This window comes from Tachyglossus aculeatus, chromosome 4, assembly GCF_015852505.1.
Source record: "Tachyglossus aculeatus isolate mTacAcu1 chromosome 4, mTacAcu1.pri, whole genome shotgun sequence".
In the NCBI taxonomy this organism is placed as follows: domain Eukaryota; kingdom Metazoa; phylum Chordata; class Mammalia; order Monotremata; family Tachyglossidae; genus Tachyglossus; species Tachyglossus aculeatus.
In genome coordinates, this window is record NC_052069.1 from 117,630,675 (window position 1) to 117,651,025 (window position 20,351).

At 45.0% G+C, this 20,351-nt stretch overlaps 1 protein-coding gene across 1 annotated transcript; it reads right to left on the reverse strand.

Annotated features, from left to right (window-relative positions):
- Positions 1–5,948: 5,948 nt before the first annotated feature.
- Positions 5,949–19,842, reverse strand: DPM2 (dolichyl-phosphate mannosyltransferase subunit 2, regulatory). Its single transcript, XM_038745262.1, has 4 exons — positions 19,813–19,842; positions 9,913–10,002; positions 9,238–9,340; positions 5,949–6,854 (listed from the first exon to the last, which is right to left on the reverse strand). Exons 1-4 carry the CDS (start codon positions 19,813–19,815, stop codon positions 6,796–6,798), a joined length of 255 nt encoding a protein of 84 aa, XP_038601190.1. The 5' UTR covers positions 19,816–19,842; the 3' UTR covers positions 5,949–6,795.
- Between the last annotated feature and the right edge of the window lie 509 nt (positions 19,843–20,351).

Here is a 20,351-nt window from a genome sequence, read left to right on the forward strand (position 1 = left end):
CACGCTGGCATAATAACAACAATAATAATCATGATAATGCTACTAATAATGGCATTTGCTAAGCACTTACGCTGGCGTAATAACAATAATAATAATAATAATGGCATTTGTTAAGCAAGCTGGCATAATAACAACAATAATAATCATGATAATGCTACTAATAATGGCATTTGCTAAGCACTTACGCTGACATAATAATAATAATAATGATACTACTACTAATAGTGGCATTTGTTAAGCACTTACGCTGGCATAATAATAATAATAATGATAATACTACTAATGATGGCATTTGCTAGGCACTTACGCTGGCATAATAATAACAATAATAATAATAATGATAATGCTACTAATAATGGCATTTGCTAAGCACTTACGCTGGCATAATAATAATGATAATGATAATACTACTAATAATGGCATTTGCTAAGCACTTAGCTGGCATAATAATAACAATAATAATGATAATGATAATACTACTAATAATGGCATTTGTTAAGCACTTACGCTGGCATAATAATAATAATGATAATACTACTAATGATGGCATTTGTTAAGCACTTACGCTGGCATAATAATAATAATAATGATAATGATAATGCTACTAATAATGGCATTTGTTAAGCACTTACGCTGGCATAATAATAATAATGATGATAATGCTACTAATAATGGCATTTGCTAAGCACTTACGCTGGCATAATAATAACAATAATAATAATAATGATAATGCTACTAATAATGGCATTTGCTAAGCACTTACGCTGGCATAATAATAATGATAATAATAATACTACTAATAATGGCATTTGCTAAGCACTTACGCTGGCATAATAATAATGATAATGATAATACTACTAATAATGGCATTTGCTAAGCACTTACGCTGGCATAATAATAACAATAATAATAATATGATAATGCTACTAATAATGGCATTTGCTAAGCACTTACGCTGGCATAATAATAATGATAATGATAATACTACTAATAATGGCATTTGTTAAGCACTTACGCTGGCATAATAATAACAATAATAATAATAATGATAATGCTACTAATAATGGCATTTGCTAAGCACTTATGCTGGCATAATAATAATGATAATGATAATACTACTAATAATGGCATTTGTTAAGCACTTATGCTGGCATAATAATAATAATAATAATGATAATACTACTAATAATGGCATTTGTTAAGCACTTACACTGGCATAATAATAACAATAATAATAATAATGGCATTTGTTAAGCACTTACGCTGGCATAATAATAACAATAATAATAATAATGGTAATACTACTAATAATGGCATTTGTCTTAAACACTTACACTGGCATAATAGTAACAATAATAATAATAATGATAATACTACTAATAATGGCATTTGTTAAGCATTTACCCTGGCATAATAATAACAATAATAATAATAATAATGATAATACTACTAATGATGGCATTTGTTACGCACTTATGCTGGCATAATAATAACAATAATCATAATAATGATAATACTACTAGTAATGGCATTTGTTAAGCACTTATGCTGGCATACTAGTAATAATAATGATAATACTACTAATAATGGCATTTGCTAAGCACTTACGCTGGCATAATCATAACAATAATAATAATAATGATACTACTAAAGATGGCATTTGTTAAGCACTTACGCTGGCATAATAATAACAATAATAGTAATGATAATACTACTAATAATGGCATTTGTTAAGCACTTACGCTGGCATAATAATAACAATAATAATAATAATGATAATACTACTAATAATGGCATTTGTTAAGCACTTACTATGTGCCCGGCACTGTTCTAAACCCTGGGGTAATTCATTCATTCATTCAATCATATTTATTGAGCGCTTACTGTGTGCAGAGCACTGTACTAAGCGCTTGGGAAGTACAAGTTGGCAACATCTAGAGACAGTCCCTACCCAACAGTGGGCTCATTAATTCAATCGTATTTACTGAGCGCTTACTGTGTGCAGAGCACTGTACTTGGGAAGTCCAAGTTGGCAACATCTAGAGACGGTCCCTACCCAACAGTGGGCTCACAGTCTAGAAGGGGGAGACAGAGCACAAAACAAAACATATTAACAAAATAAAATAAATGGAATAAATATGTACAAATAAAATGAATAAAGTAATAAATATACAAACATATATACATATATACAGGTGCTGTGGGGAGGGGAAGGAGGTAAGGCAGGGGAGAGGAAGGATGGGGCTCATTCATTCATTCAATCGTATTTATAATAATAATAATAATAATAATAATAATGGCATTTGTTAAGCGCTTACTATGTGCAAAGCACTGTTCTAAGCGCTGGGGGGGGGGGGATACAATGTGATTAAGTTGTCCCACGTGGGACTCACAGTCTTAATCCCCATTTTTACAGATGAGGTAACTGAGGCTCAGAGAAGTTAAGGTCACACAGTAGACTTGTGGTGGAGTAGGGATTCGAACTCATGACCTCTGACTCCAAAGCCCGGGCTCATTCCACTGAGCCACGCTGCTTCTCTAGCCACGCTGCTTCTCTTTATTGAGCGCTTACTGTGTGCACAGCAATGGACTAAGTGCTTGGGAAGTCCAAGTTGGCAACAGCTAGAGACGGTCCCTACCCAACAGCGGGCTCACAGTCTAGAAGGGGGAGACAGAGCACAAAACAAAACACTTTAACAAAATAAAATAAATGGAATAAATATGTACAAATAAAATGAATAAATAAAGTAATAAATACATACAAACATATATACAGGTGAGACATCAGGATTGAAATCTGGGTTCCAGGGCACCGTCCTGACGGTCGGGCCCCCGGTTCAGCTGAGGGTCCTAGGCTGGAGGGACTGTCTCCCCCTTTTAGACTGTGAGCCCACTGTTGGGTAGGGACTGTCTCTATATGTTGCTAATTTGTACTTCCCAAGCGCTTAGTACAGTGCTCTGCATATAGTAAGCGCTCAATAAATACGATTGATGATGATGATGATGATGACGACGAGGATACAGGCAGCGGGAGTCAGGCTCGATCCTTGGCTCGTGAGGAGCCCACAGGGGCCCGTGAAGGCATTCATTCATTCAATCGTACTTATTGAGCGCTTACTGTGTGCAGAGCACCGTACTAAGCGCTTGGGAACATATAGAGACGGTCCCTACCCAACAGTGGGCTCACAGTCTAGAAGGCAGGCCGAGCACAGGGCGGATGAGGGGTAGACCCTGTCGCCATCCCTGTCCTCATTCCTCCTTGGACTGAGGGAGCAGCCAGTCCAGCAGTTGGGGGGTCTCTTCGCCCACCTGGAATGATGCATGTGTGCCCAATTCACCATGTTCTTCCCATGTCTCCACGCCCCAGCAGCTCCAACTGATTCATTCAATTGCATTTATTGAGCGCTGACCGTGTGCAGAACACTGTACTAAGCGCTTGGGAAGTGCAAGTCGGCGGCATAGAGAGTCGGTCCCTACCCAACAACCGGCTCACACACCTGTATATATGTTTGTACATATTTATTACTCTATTTATTTATTTTGCTTGTACATATCTATTCTATTTATTTTATTTTGTTGGTATGTTTGGTTTTGTTCTCCGTCTCCCCCTTTTAGACTGTGAGCCCGCTGTTGGGTAGGGACTGTCTCTATATGTTGCCAACTTGTACTTCCCAAGCGCTTAGTACAGTGCTCTGCACACAGTAAGCGCTCAATAAATACGATTGATTGATTACTCTATTTATTTTACTTGTACATATCTACTCTATTTTATTTTGTTAATGTGTTTGGTTTTGTTCTCCATCTCCCCCTTTTAGACTGTGAGCCCATTGTTGGGTAGGGACTGCCTCTATATGTTGCCAACTTGTACTTCCCAAGCGCTTAGTACAGTGCTCTGCACACAGTAAGCGCTCAATAAATACGATTGATTGATTGATTACTCTATTTATTTATTTATCTTGTACATATCTATTTATTTTATTTTGTTAGTATGTTTGGTTTTGTTCTCTGTCTCCCCCTTTTAGACTGTGAGCCCACTGTTGGGTAGGGACTGTCTCTATATGTTGCCAACTTGTACTTCCCAAGCTCTTAGTACAGTGCTCTACACACAGTAAGCGCTCAATAATACGATTGATTGATTGATTACTCTATCTTGTACATATCTATTCTATTTATTTTATTTTGTTAGTATGTTTGGTTTTGTTCTCTGTCTCCCCCTTTTAGACTGTGAGCCCACTGTTGGGTAGGGACTGTCTCTATGTGTTGCCAACTTGTACTTCCCAAGCGCTTAGTACAGTGCTCTGCACACAGTAAGCGCTCAATAAATACGATTGATTGATTGATTAGAAGGGGGAGACGGACAACAAAGCAAAACATGGAGACGGGTGTCAAAATCGTGAGATCAAATAGAATTATAGCTATGTGCACATCATTAACAAAATAAATAGAATCGTAAATATGCACAAGTAAAATAGAGTAACAAATCTGTACAAATATATACAAGTGCTGTGGGAGGGAAGGAGGTAGGGCCAGGGGTGGGGGGGGATGGGGAGGAGGAGAGGAAAAAGGGGGCTCAGTATTGAGTGACCCCCGTGAATATCACACTAGGGGTGTCCCCTCCACCCCCCACCCCCGATTTTCTGGGCATCCATTCTGACCAAAGCAGACCTAAGGCATTCCCCAAGGTGGACGGGCCCAGTAGGAACTTGGAGAAACAGTCTTCATCCCCATTTTACAGATGAGGTAACTGAGGCCCAGAGAAGTGACTTGACCAAGGTCATACAGCCGACACGTGGCAGAGCCGGCATTAGAACCCACGACCTTCTGACTCCCAGGAACAGGCTCTCTCCACTAAGCCAGGCTCCACTTCCAACTCATCCGTAAAATGGGGATTGAGTGCGAACCCCATGTGGGTCATGGACTATGTCCAACCTGATTAGCCTGTAACTACTCCAGCGCTTAGCACAGTGCTTGGCACGTTGTAAGTGCTTAACAAATACCATTAAAAAAAAACCCAAACAAAAGAATCGTCTGGAACCTGCTGATGATGATTATTTTATCTGCTTAGCCTGTATCTACTCCAGTGCTTAGCACAGTGTTTGGCACGTTGTAAGTGCTTAACAAATACCATTAAAAAAAACCCAAACAAAAAAGAATCCTCTGGAACCTGCTGATGATGATTATTTTATCTGCTTAGCCTGTATCTACTCCAGCGCTTAGCACGTTGTAAGTGCTTAACAAATACCATTAAAAAAAACCCAAACAAAAAAGAATCCTTTGGAACCTGCTGATGATTATTTTATCTGCTTAGCCTGTGTCTACTCCAGCGCAGTGCTTGGCACGTTGTAAGTGCTTAACAAATACCATTAAAAAAACCCCAAACAAAAGAATCCTCTGGAACCTGCAGCTGATGATTATTTTATCTGCTTAGCCTGTATCTACTCCAGCGCTTAGCACGTTGTAAGTGCTTAACAAATACCATTTAAAAAAACCCAAACAAAAAAGAATCCTCTGGAACCTGCTGATGATTATTATTTTATCTGCTTAGCCTGTGTCTACTCCAGCGCTTAGCACAGTGCTTGGCATGTTGTAAGTGCTTAACAAATACCATTAAAAAAACCCCAAACAAACAAAAGAATCCTCTGGAACCTGCTGATGATGATTATTTTATCTGCTTAGCCTGTATCTACTCCAGCGCTTAGCACGTTGGAAGTGCTTAATACCATTAAAAAAAACCCAAACAAAAAAGAATCCTCTGGAACCTGCTGCTGATGATTATTTTATCTGCTTAGCCTGTAACTACTCCAGGGCTTAGCACAGTGCTTGGCACGTTGTAAGTGCTTAACAAATACCATTAAAAAAATCCAAACAAAAGAATCCTCTGGAACCTGCTGCTGATGATTATTTTATCTGCTAGCCACCCACTGGGCGGGACAAAGGACAGAGGCAGAAACGGTTGAAATATTTAATGAGATTTGAATGGAACTGTTGACTTGGTGGCTCTGGAGTGCGGAGAGCCACTCAGCAGTCTAATGGGTGGTCCCCCCGAACCGCAGGGTAACCGATGCCAGCCTGGTAACCTCTGCCCCAACCTTGGTCCGCACGAATTGAGGTCTCCGCAGCCCGTGGCTCTTCCTCTCCTTCTGGGTCAAGAGATAAGTCGGGAGCGTTGAGAACTTTTCTGGCAACGATGGGGTCGGCGGGACAGATGGGGAGTATCTACTGCGACCACCTCAGCAATGCCTCCGGACAGCTGCCTTGCCCCATTGCAAAGAGGCGAAGATAAAAAGGAAGGGGCTGGAGGAATGGTGGCTGGAACGGCCACAAAAGGGGCCAGGGAGGGGGAGAGGGCGCGGGACGAGGAACGAGGATCCACTGCCCTCGCTCCTCCTAAGTGGTCATTTACGTGGATCCCAGTGGAAATCAGGAAAGACGGGGAGGTCGCGGGAAGCCCATGAGCCTGAGCCCGGGGAGAATTCAGCTCGCGCTACGGTCCTTGGGCCAAAGTGACCAGCGGCGACCCGGGGTCTCCAACAACACCCAAGTGATTGTGGGACAGAGCCGGGACACGGGGCTCCACCTCGGCACCTTATTTTACGCTGTCGTCATGCCACTCGATGAGAGCTTGGGCCCGACGGACGACTGACCTCAGCTCGTTGGTCTCAGGGTGGGCTGCACTGCCCTCCGCACTGTGTGTCTGTGTGTGTGTGTGTGTGTGTGCGTGTGTGTGTGATGGGGGCGATGAAGAAGGGCAGCCCCCTGTCCACCTCTCGCCCCAACCCTGATCTGGCTGCCTTCTCAGTCTGACTTCTTGGTGGGCTTCCTGCTCTTCAGCATCACACAGGTGATGAATATTCCTGGAATATGGGAGAAAGAGAGAGCTTGTGAGACCTCCCACTGGCTGAGCCCAGCTTGGGCACCCCTCCGGGCGGCTGGGATCCGGCAGTTTGGAGGGACAAGGAGCCCCTTCCCAGCTCCCTTACTGTCTGGAAACATTAGTGACTGTTGCCAACTTGTATCATCATCAATCGTATTTATTCAGCGCTTACTATGTGCAGAGCACTGTACTAAGCGCTTGGGAAGTACAAATTGGCAACATATACAGTCCCTACCCAACAGTGGGCTCACAGTCTAAAAGGGGGAGACAGAGAACAAAACTAAACATACTAACAAAATAAAATAAATATACTTGTACTTGTATAACTTGTACTTCCCAAGCGCTTAGTACAGTGCTCTGCACACAGTAAGCGCTCAATAAATATGATTGAATGATTAGGGACCATGAAGGGACAACTTTCTCTTCCTTCCTTCCAACTTTCCTTCCTCTCCCCCTCCTCCCCCTCTCCATCCCCCCTGCCTTACCTCCTTCCCTTCCCCACAGCACCTGTATATATGTATATATGTTTGTATGTATTTATTACTCTATTTATTTTACTTGTACATATTTATTCTACTTATTTAATCTTGTTAATATGTTTCGTTCTCTGTCTCCCTCTTCTAGACTGTGAGCCCACTGTTGGGTAGGGACCGTCTCTATACGTTGCTAACTTGGACTTCCCAAGCGCTTAGTACAGTGCTCTGCACACAGTAAGCGCTCAATAAATACGACTGAATGAATGAATGAATGAACTTTCCTTCAACCGCCCTCGGGCACATGTGCCTCGGGAAGCATAGCCTAATGGATAGAGCACAGGCCTGAGAGTTAGAAGGACCTGTGTTCTAATCCCGGCTCTGCCACACGTCTGCTGTGTGACCTTGGGCAAGTCGCTTCCCTTCTCTGGGCCTCAGCTACCTCATCTGTGAAATGGGGATTAAAACAGTGAGCCCCACGTGGGACAGGGACCGTGTCCAATGCGATTTGCTTGTATCCACCCCCAGTACCTAAATTCTGTCTGTTGACTGTCTTACAGGCCGGGAGGACTCCTTCCCATCCCATTTGGAGCTCAGAGCTTGGTACCGGGGATAGGAGAATCAATCAATCAATCAATCGTATTTATTGAGCGCTTACTGTGTGCAGAGCACTGTGCTAAGTGCTTGGGAAGTACAAGATGGCAACATATAGAGACAGTCCCTACCCAACAGTGGGCTCACAGTCTAAAAGGGGGAGACAGAGAACAAAACTAAACATACTAACAAAATAAAATAGAATAGATATGTACAAGTAAAATAAATATATGAATAAATAGAGTAATAAATATGTACAGGCATATATACATCATCATCATCATCAATCGTATTTATTGAGCGCTTACTGTGTGCAGAGCACTGTACTAAGCGCTTGGGAAGTACAAGTTGGCAACATATAGAGACAGTCCATACCCAACAGTGGGCTCACAGTCTAAAAGGGGGAGACAGAGAACAAAACCAAACATACTAACAAAATAAAATAAATAGAATAGATATGTACAAGTAAAATAAATATATAAATAAATAGAGTTCATCATCATCACTCGTATTTATTGAGCGCTTACTGTGTGCAGAGCACTGTACTAAGCGCTTGGGAAGTCCACGTTGGCAACATATAGAGACAGTCCCTACCCAACAGTGGGCTCACAGTCTAAAAAGGGGAGACAGAGAAGAAAACCAAACATACTAACAAAATAAAATAAATAGAATAGATATGTACAAGTAAAATATACAAATAAATAGAGTAATAAATATGTACAGGCATATATACATCATCATCATCATCATCAATCGTATTTATTGAGCGCTTACTGTGTGCAGAGCACTGTACTAAGCGCTTGGGAAGTCCAAGTTGGCAACATATAGAGACAGTCCCTACCCAACAGTGGGCTCACAGTCTAAAAGGGGGAGACAGAGAACAAAACCAAACATACTAACAAAATAAAATAAATAGAATAGATATGTACAAGTAAAATAAATAAATAGAGTAATAAATATGTACAGACATATATACAGTTGCTGTGGGGAAGGGAAGGAGGTAAGATGGGGGGGATGGAGAGGGGGACGAGGGGGAAAGGAAGGAAGGGGCTCAGTCTGGGAAGGCCTCCAGGAGGAGGTGAGCTCTCAGTATACAGGTAGCTCCAAACAAAATAACAAACTAACAAAATAAAAGAAATAGAATAGATATGTACAAGTAAAATAAATAAGTAAATAAATAGAGTAATAAATATGTACAGGTATATATACAGAAGCTCCAGAGGGCTCTTGACATCAAGGTCTAAGGGCACGAAGATGACGGTGAGGAGCCCGTGGGGAACACGCGGCACTACTCACCAACGAACAGGAGCAGGATCAGCCCCACGACCAAGGGGATCGTGACCGCGTACTCACGGGGCAGGAAGTACTTGTGGATCACATGATCGCTGTCAATGAAGGGCTGAGGTTGAGGGCAGAGGGAGGAGGACAGTTATACATCGGCATTCCTGTTTGGGGCCACCCCCCACCAGCATCCAATGGAAGGGACCCAGACCCCTCCTCCCAGGGACCAGCAGATGCTAAATGCCAAGGGGCGAGCGGCAACCCTGTGGGCCAATCCAGGGGGTGGCCAGCAGAAAAGGGGCGATGGGGTCAATCCCGGGGGTTCGGACAAAAAAAATCATCTTGGCCTTCGAGGCTGGGTTTAGACAAGGTGCTGCCTAACCTTGGATGTCAGGTCTTCTCGAGGGTCCCTGCTGAAGTGGGGTAGGGATAGAGACAGGGAGAGAGCAAGCCCCCGGCAAACCCCGTGGCCTCTGCCTCTTCCCGTTCCTGGCCCCTCTACCACGTCCCAGAACCAAGGGCAGAGGTGAACCCACTAGGGTGATCGTGTGAGCCCACTGTTGGGTAGGGACTGTCTCTATATGTTGCCAACTTGTACTTCCCAAGCGCTTAGTACAGTGCTCTGCACACAGTAAGCGCTCAATAAATACGATTGACGATGATGACGACGCCACGAGATGGGGCTCTTACCAGGATTATAATCCAGATGGTGTAGTAGGTGAAGACCACAAGGCTAAATGCCACAAGGCCAAGTCCAACCAGCTGGTCTGTTCCTGTAGCCTGAAAGAAGACGAAGGGTCAAATTTGGGAACAGACGTCGCCGAACTTGTGTGCCTCTGGCCCACCTCTCCCCAGCATGCGCGGTCTCTTTCCTCCCCACCAGCCCCCTGGTGACTGCCCTCCTCAGATTTTCACTGGGGAAACAGAGGCAACTGAAGGGGCAGAAGTTTGCCCCAAGTAAGTGATGAGGGCAGAACTTGGGCTCCTGAGCGGGACACTAGCTGGGGTCATCCTAGAAACCTGAACGGGGCTTCTTGGCTCTGCCAACTTGTACTTCCCGAGCGCTTAGTACAGTGCTCGGCACACAGTAAGCGCTCAATAAATACGATTGATCGATTCAGTCCATACCTCTGCCTGCAGGCAAACAGAAAAGCTCCAGGCAGAGGGCGGGGGTCTAGCGGAACTGCTAAAAAAAAGAAAAATCCACCCAAGAGCTCAGTGTCTCTTTGGGTAACCTGTTCCAGGGCTTATTCACGCACACACACCCATTAGTTCGGACAGCTACCTCTAGCTGCACCCTAAAAGCCTAAATCCCACCAGTGAGAACCCCCAAATGCTACCCATAAGGTGAAGACAAACTTCTGGCCCCTCTGTAGAAGGCGAAATACAGCCAAAGTCCCACCACTTACAAAAAAGGCCTGACAAATCAATCAATCAATCATATTTATTGAGCGCTTACTATGTGCAGAGCACTGTACTAAGCGCTTGGGAAGTACAAATTGGCAACATATAGAGACGGTCCCTGCCCAACAGTGGGCTCACAGTCTAAAAGGGGGAGACAGAGAAAAAAAAAAACCAAACATACTAACAAAATAAATAGAATAGATATGTACAAGTAAAATAAATAGAGTAATAAATATGTACAAACATATATACATACATACAGGTGCTGTGGGGAAGGGAAGATGGGGGGGACGGAGAGGGGGACGAGGGGGAGAGGAAGGAAGGGGCTCAGTCTGGGAAGGCCTCCTGGAGGAGGTGAGCTCTACCTCACTCATCCCGTCTCCTCCAACGGCCTCTGTGGGGGCAGGTTTATTTCCCCTTATTCTTCAGTGCAAGAGAAGCAGTGCAGTCTAGTGGTTAGAGCACGGGCCTGAGAGTCAGAAGGACCTGGGTTCTAATCTTGCTCTGCCACTCGTCTGTTGTGTGACCTTGGACAAGTCACTTCATTTTCCCGGGCCTCGGTTCCCTTGTCGTTCTAGACAGTGAGCCTGTTGTTGGGTAGGGACCGTCTCTAGATGTTGCCGGCTTGTACTTCCCAAGCGCTTAGTACAGCGCTCTGCACTCAGTCAGCGCTCAATATGATTGAATGAATGAATGACTGTGAGCCCCTTGTGGGACAGGGACCGTGTCCAATCTGACAACCTTGTATTTATTTATTTTACTTGTACATACCTGTTCTATTTATTTTATTTTGTTAATATGTGTGGTTTTGTTCTCTGTCTCCCCCTTCTAGGCTGTGAGCCCACTGTTGGGTAGGGACTGTTGCCAACTTGTACTTCCCAAGCGCTTCGTACAGTGCTCTGCACACAGTAAGCGCTCAATAAATATGATTGATTGATTGATACCCCAGCGCTGAGTAGTGTCTGGAACTTAGTAAGCACTTAACAAGTACCACACACACAAAAAGGCCCATCTGCCTCCCCCCAAGGTAGGTGAGCGATGGGGTTGCTCGACTCCTCCCGCAAAAAGTGCAAACTGTAGCCCTTCCGGGAGCTTTCTGGTTGCCCCACCTCGACTGTGTCCGTGAGGAGGATTCTGGTTTCAAAGCTCCTGGACCCCTGACCATGAGGGGTCTGAGGGCTCCAGCGTGATATATGGTGATCGTTATCCTGACAGGGTAAGGAAGGGAGGGTCACTGGTCTTGCCAGAGGCTACAGGAGCTGACCCAGGGAGGTAAGGAGCCTAAGACTGGTAAGGTGGTCCAGCGAAAGGCCACGGTTTTGGGAGTCCAAAGCCCTGAGTCCCATGCCAGCCTTGCCGCTGGTCTGCAGAGTGACCTCAGGCAATATACTTGACCTCTCTGGGCCTCGGGTTACCCATCTATAAAACAGGAATAATACCTCGAGTGACGTGAGAACGAAATAAGCTTTGGAAAAATGAAAGCGCCCTACAAACTTGAGCCATCCGTAACGCCTTCCTTGGAGGTTCTTCCAAAGAGCAGAGACGCCCTCTACTCCCATCTCCTGCCTGGAAATTGATCGTGAACTAAATGGCCTTTAGCAATCTTCTCCAACTCTTGTTTTTGGGATTCTAAGACTGGGCGGTCAAACTTCAGCAGAAGTGGACAAGAGAGAGGCTGATTAGTTGAGACGATTGGAAGTTCACACCACGGAAGGTTTGTGTCCCTCTAAAAGGTATGGAGACAATTTGGTTTGGTTCGCTGAGTTTTTTCGCTGATTATCCAAGCTAGTTTTGGCTCAGTAGCCAAACGCTTGGAAGAACAGACGTTCTGATATCGGCAAATGGATTGCTACTGCAAAGGGGGTGGGACAGGCTGGAGAGACTTGATGGTTCAGTGCCCTTTTGAGGTCTGGCCTTGGCTAAATGAGTGTCCCTAAACCCCAAGAATCAGGGCCAGGAAAGAGACACAGATTGGGTCACACTTCTGTGTCACCTACGCACTTGGAATTGTGACTTCTGGACATTTACTATTCACCCCACCTCCAACTCCACAGGACTTGTGTACATAACTTTAAATTATAAATTATTTATATTAATGTCTGTCTCATTATATTAATGTTTGAGTTCCCTTCAAAGCCCTACTGAGAGCTCACCTCCTCCAGCAGGCCTTCCCAGACTGAGCCCCCTCCTTCCTCTCCCATCCCCCCGCCCCACCTCCTTCCCCTCCCCACAGCACCTGTATATATGTTTGTACAGATTTATTACTCTATTTTACTTGTACATATTTGCTGTTCTATTTATTTTATTTTGTTAATGTTTTGTTTTGTTGTCTGTCTCCCCCTTCTAGACTGTGGGCCCGCTGTTGGGTAGGGACCGTCTCTATATGTTGCCAACTTGTAATCATCATCATCATCATCAATCGTATTTATTGAGCGCTTACTATGTGCAGAGCACTGTACTAAGCGCTTGGGAAGTACAAATTGGCAACATATAGAGACGGTCCCTACCCAACAGTGGGCTCACAGTCTAAAAGGGGGAGAATAATAATAACAATAATGGCATTTATTAAGCTCTTACTATGTGCCAAGCACTGTTCTAAGTGCTGGGGAGGTTACAAGGTGATCAGGTTGTCCCACGGGGGGCTCACAGTCTTCATCCCCATTTTACAGATGAGGGAACTAAGGCACAGAGAAGTGACTTTTTTTTTATGGCATTTATTAAGCGCTTACTATGTGCAAAGCACTGTTCTAAGCGCTGGGGAAGTTACAAGGTGATCAGGTTGTCCCTCAGGGGGCTCACAGTCTTAATCCCCATTTTACAGATGAGGTAACTAAGGCACAGAGAAGTGAAGTGACTTGCCCAAAGTCACACAGCTGACAAGTGGCAGAGCCGGGATTTGAACCCGTGACCTCTGACTCCAAAGCCCGGGCTCTTTCCACTGAGCCACCCTGCTTCTCCGAGCACTTGTACTTCCCAAGCGCTTAGTCCAGTGCTCTGCATACAGTAAGCGCTCCATGACTACGATTGAATGAATTGAATTTCTCCCCCTCTAAATTGCAAGCTTGTTATGGGCAAGGAATGTGTCTGCTAATTCTGCTGTATTGTACTCTCCCAAGCGCTTAGTACAGTGCTCTGCACATAGTAAGGGCTCAGTAAATACCACTGATTGATATCACCTCCTTGAATTAGGGGTCTGAAGTGTGGCCATTAGTTCAATTATAAAAGAGAAAGTCAAGGGACTCCGCCATCGTCTTCTGGGTAGGCGAGAGAAGGGCACTGAGAGAGTAAGTTTGAGTCGGTCAAAAGTTTTATTGGAGTTTTTCTGTTTGTTTTTGGGCAGCCTCATGAGGCCCCAGTCTCTATATGTTGCCAACTTGGACTTCCCAAGCGCTTAGTACAGTGCTCTGCACACAGTCAGCGCTCAATAAATACGATTGATTGATTGATTGATGCCCTGGACACGCCATAGAGCAGGTGAGCCCTCAAAAACAGCGTGGCCTCGTGAAAGAGCACAGGCACAGGAGTCAGAAGGACCAGGGTTCCACTCCGGCTCGGCCACTTTCACTCGTTCATTCAATCGTATTTATTGAGCGCTTACTGTGTGCAGAGCACTGTACTAAGCGCTTGGGAAGTACAAGTTGGCAACATATAGAGCCTGAAAGAGCCTGGGCTCTGGAGTCAGAGGTCATGGGTTCAAACCCCGGCTCCGCCAACTGTCAGCTGTGTGACTTTGGGCAAGTCACTTCACTTCTCTGGGCCTCAGTTACCTCATCTGTAAAATGGGGGTTAAAACCGTGAGCCCCCTGTGGGACAACCTGATCACCTTGTGACCTCCCCAGTGCTTAGAACAGTGCTTTGCACATCGTAAGCGCTTAACAAATACCATTATTATTATTATTATAGAGATGGTCCCTACCCAACAACGGGCTCACAGTCTAGAAAGGGGAGACAGACAACAAAACAAAACACGTGGACAGGTGTCAAGTCGTCAGAATAAATAGGATTAAAGCTAAATTTTAGACTGTGAGCCCACTGTTGGGTAGGGACTGTCTCTATGTGTTGCCAATTTGTACTTCCCAAGCGCTTAGTACAGTGCTCTGCACATAGTAAGCGCTCAATAAATACGATTGATTGATTGATTAAATGCTGTATTATGATCTTGGACAAGTCACTTTTTTGAAAAATGGTACTTGTTAGGAGCTTACTATGCGCTAGGCACTGTACTAAGTGCTGGGGTAAGTACAAGTTTGTCAGGTTGAGCACAGTCCCTGTCCCACATGGGATTCACAGTCTTAGCCCCGTTTTACAGATGAGGTAACTGAGGTACAGAGAAGTGTCCAACTGTGTCCAACCTGATTAACTTGTACCTACCCTGGCGCTTAAGACAGTGCTTGGCACCTAGTAGGCCCTTAACAAGTACCATAATTATTATTACTAGTAAGTGACTTGCCCTAGGTCCCACAGCAGATAAGTAGCAGAGCCGGGATTAGAACCCAGGTCCTTCTGACTCCACTAGGCCACACTGTTTCTTCCCTTCCCTGCCTCCCGAAGCAGCGTGGCTCAGTGGAAAGAGCCCGGGCTTTGAAGTCAGAGGTCATGGGTTCAAATCCCAGCTCCGCCAATTGTCAGCTGTGTGACCTTGGGCAAGACACTTCACTTCTCTGGGCCTCAGTTACCTCATCTGTAAAATGGGGATTAAGACTGTGAGCCCCCTGAGGGACAACCTGACCACCTTGTAATAATAATAATAATAATAATAATAATGTTGGCATTTGTTAAGCGCTTACTGTGTGCAGAGCACACCTCCCCAGCGCTTAGAACAGTGCTTTGCGCATAGCAAGCACTTAATAAATGCCATTATTATTATTATTATTATTATTCTGTAAAACAGGGATTAAGACTGTGAGCCCACGTGGGCCGTGGACTGTGTCTAACCTAATTCGCTTGTACCTACCCCGGTGCTTAGTATAGTGCCTGGCACATAGTAAGCGCTTAACAAATACCATTTTAAAAAAACAAAAACCAACAACAACAAAAACCGAGCACGGCACGGTGGATAGAGCACGGGAGCCAGAAGGTCATGAGTTCTAATCCCACCTCTGCCGCCTGTCTGCTGTGTGACCTTGGGCAAATCACAAGTGAGAAGCAGCGTAGCTCAGTGGAAAGAGCACGGGCTTTGGAGTCAGAGGTCATGGGTTCGAATCCCGGCTCTGCCACTTGTCAGCTGTGGGGCCTTGGGCAAGCTACTTCACTTCTCTGATCCTCAGTTACCTCATCTGTAAAATGGGATTAAGACTGTGAGCCCCACGTGGGACAACCTGATCACCTTGTATCCCCCAGTGCTTAGAACAGTGCTTTGCACATAGTAAGTGCTTAATAAATGCCATTATTATTATTATTACTTCTCTGGGCCTCAGTTCCCTCCTGTGTAAAATGGGGGATTGAGACTGTGAGCCCCACGTGGGACAGGGACTGTGTCCAACCCGATTTGCTTGTATCCACTCCAATCAATCAATCAATTGTATTTATTGAGCGCTTACTGTGTGCAGAGCACTGTACTAAGCGCTTGGGAAGTCCAAGTTGGCAACATATAGAGACAGTCCCTTCCCAACAGTGGGCTCACAGTCTAAAGGGGGGAGCACTCCAGCGCTTAGTACATTGCCTCGCACATAGTAAGCGCTTAACAAATGCCATAACTGTTATTATTATCATTTCTCAGGTGCCTGCATGCCCCCAGCGCTTAGAACAGTGCTTTGCACATAGTAAGTGCTTAACAAATACCATTATTATTATTATTACTCTATTTATTTATTGTACTTGTACATATCTATTCATTTTATTTTGTTAATATGTTTGGTTTTGTTCTCTGTCTCCCCCTTCTAGACTGTGAGCCCACTGTTGGGGAGGGACCGTCTCTACATGTTGCCAACTTGTACTTCCCAAGCGCTTAGTCCAGTGCTCTGCACACAGTAAGCGCTCAATAAATATGATTGATTGATTGTACATATCTATTCATTTTATTTTGTTAATATGTTTGGTTTTGTTCTCTGTCTCCCCCTTCTAGACTGTGAGCCCACTGTTGGGTAGGGACCCTCTCTATATGTTGCCCACTTGGACTTCCCAAGCGCTTAGTACAGTGCTCTGCACACAGTAAGCGCTCAATAAATACGATTGATGATGATGATGTGTGACTTCAGGTAAGTCACTTAACTTCTCTGGGCCTCAGCGACCTCCTCTGTATAATGGGGATGAAGAATAATAATCATGATGGCATTTGTTAAGCACTTACTATGTGCCCAGCACTGTTCTAAGCGACAAGCAGCGTGGCTCAGTGGCCAGAGCCCGGGCTTTGGAGTCAGAGGTCATGGGTTCAAATCCCGGCTCCGCCACCTGTCAGCTGTGTGACTTTGGGCGAGTCACTTAACTTCTCTGGGCCTCAGTTACCTCATCTGTAAAATGGGGATTAAGACTGAGCCCACCGTGGGACAACCTGATCACTCTGTAACCTCCCCAGCGCTTAGAACAGTGCTTTGCACACATTAAGCACTTAATAAATGCCATAATAATAATTATTATTATTACAAGGTGATCAGATTGTCCCCCATGGGGCTCAGTCTTCATCCCCATTTTACAGATGAGGTAACTGAGGCACAGAGAAGTTAAGTGACTTGCCCAAAGTCACAAGACTGTGCGCCTCACAGGGGACAACCTGATTACCTTGTATCTACCCCAGCACTTAGAACAGTGCTTGGCACATAGTAAGCGCTTCACAAATACCATCATTCGGAGAAGCAGCGTGGCTTAGTGGCAAGAGCACAGGCCTGGGGGTCAGAGGACATGGGTTCTAATCCCAGCTCCACCATTTGTCTGCTGTGTGACCTTGGGCAAGTCACTTCACTTCTCTGGGCCTCAGTTCCCTCATCTGTAAAATGGGGATGAAGACTGTGAGCCCCACAGTGGGCAACCTGATGACCTTGTATTCCCCCCTTAGCACTTAGAACAGTGCTTGGCACATAGTAAGTGCTTAACAAATACCATCATCATTATTATCATCTCATCTGTAAAATGGGGATGAAGACTGTGAGCCCCACAGGGGACAACTTGATGAACTTGTATCTCCTCCAGTGCTTAGAACAGTGCATGGCACATAGTAAGCGCTTAACAAATACCATCATTATTATTATTATCTCATCTGTAAAATGGGGATGAAGACTGTGAGCCCCACAGGGGACAACCTGATGACATTGTATCTCCCCCAGTGCTTAGAACAGTGCTTGGCACCTACTAAGCGCTTTACAAATACCATAATTATTATTATTATCTCATCTGTAAAATGGGGGTGAGACTGTGAGCCCCACAGGGGACAACCTGATGACCTTGTATCTCCCCCAGCGCTTAGAACAGTGCTTGGCACCTAATAAGCACTTAACAAATACCATCATCATTATTATTATCTCATCAGCGTGGCTCAGTGGAAAGAGCACGGGTTTTGGAGTCGGAGGTCATGGGTTCAAATCCCGACTCTGCCAATTGTCAGCTGTGCGACTTCGGGCAAGTCACTTAACTTCTCTGGGCCTCAGTTCCCTCACCTGTAAAATAGGGATGAAGACTGTGAGCCCCCCGAGGGGCAACCTGATCACCTTGTATCACCCCCCACCCCCCAGCGCTTAGAACAGTGCTTGGCACATAGTAAGTGCTTAACAAATACCATCATTATTATTATTATTACTATAAAAGGGGGATGAAGAGTGTGAGCCCCACGTTGGACAACCTGATGACCTTGTATCTCTCCCAGCGCCTAGAACACTGCTTGGCACATAATAATAATAATAATAATAATGATAATAATAATGGCATTTATTAAGTACATAGTAAGTGCGTAACAAATACCATCATTATTATTATTATCTCATCTGTAAAATGGGGATGAAGACTGTGAGCCCCACAGGGGACAACTTGATGACCTTGTATCTCCCCCAGCGCTTAGAACAGTGCTTGGCCCATAGTAAGCACTTAACAAATACCAGCATTATTATTATTACTATAAAAGGGGGATGAAGAGTGTGAGCCCCACGTGGGACCACCTGATGCCCTCGTATCTCCCCCAGCGCTTAGAACAGTGCTTGGCCCATAGTAAGCACTTAACAAATACCATCATTATTATTATTACTATAAAAGCGGGATGAAGAGTGTGAGCCCCACGTGGGACAACCTGATGACCTTGTATCTCCCCCAGCGCTTAGAACAGTGCTTGGCACATAATAATAATAATAATGGCATTTATTAAGCACATAGTAAATGCTTAACAAATACCATCAGTATTATCATTATCTCATCTGTAAAATGGGTATGAAGACTGTGAGCCCCACAGGGGACAACTTGATGACCTTGTATCTCCCCCAGCGCTTAGGACAGTGCTTGGCCCATAGTAAGCGCTTAACAAGTACCATCATTATTATTATTACTATAAAAGGGGGATGAAGAGTGTGAGCCCCACGTGGGACAACGTGATGACCTTGTATCTCCCCCAGCGCTTAGAACAGTGCTTGGCACATAATAATAATAATAATAATGGCATTTATTAAGCACATAGTAAATGCTTAACAAATACCATCATTATTATCATTATCTCATCTGTAAAATGGGGATGAAGACTGTGAGCCCCACAGGGGACAACTTGATGAGCTTGTATCTCCCCCAGCGTTTAGAACAGTGCTTAGCCCATAGTAAGTGCTTAACAAGTACCATCATTATTATTATTAAAGGGGGATGAAGAGTGTGAGCCCCATGTGGGACAACCTGATGACCTCGTATCTTCTCCAGCGCTTAGAACAGTGCTTGGCCCATAGTAAGCGCTTAACAAGTACCATCATTATTATTATTACTATAAAAGGGGGATGAAGAATGTGGGCCCCACGTGGGACCACATGATGCCCTTGTATCTCCCCCAGCGCTTAGAACAGTGCTTGGCACATAGTAGGCGCTTAACAAATGCCTTTATTATTTATTATTGTTGTTATTATTAATAATTCAAACCCTGGAAGCCGCTGGGAGAGGGAAGTTTGTGCCGGGGACGCTGGGGAAGGGGCTGGGGAATGGGGAAAGGGATGACCAGGCCCCATAGCCGTTCGCGTTCCGCCTATTTTGACCCCCACCGGCCCCCCGTCGCCCACCCCTTCCTCTCACCATCTCCGCCGGAGCCCCGCTCTCCCGTGCCTCACGTCACTTCCGGAGCCGCGCCGCGGAGCACTTCGGGAATTGTAGTCTTCGGGGGGAACGAGCCACGTGGCCTGGAGCGGCGACGCGCCCCCTCCCTTCCCGCTGCATGCCGGGAGATGTAGTTTCCCCCCCTCCCCGGGGCATCATGGGACATGTAGTTCCGAAAGCCGGGCAGGCGAGAGGAATTTGAATGAGGATTCATTCATTCATTCATCCAGTCGTATTTATTGAGCGCTTACTGGGTGCAGAGCTTGGGAAGGACAAGTTGGCAACATAGAGAGACGGCCCCTACCCAACAGTGGGCTCACAGTCTAGCAGGGGGAGACAGACAACAAAACAAAATAGAATAAATATGTACAAATAAAATAAATAAATAAGTAGAGTAATAGAGAGTATAAAGAGGATGGAGTGAATGATGGGCAGAAGGTCTTGTCACCCCCTCATCCTTGCGTCCTGCAGCTACTTCGGGGCTGAAGGATAACAACAACAACAACAACAATAATAAT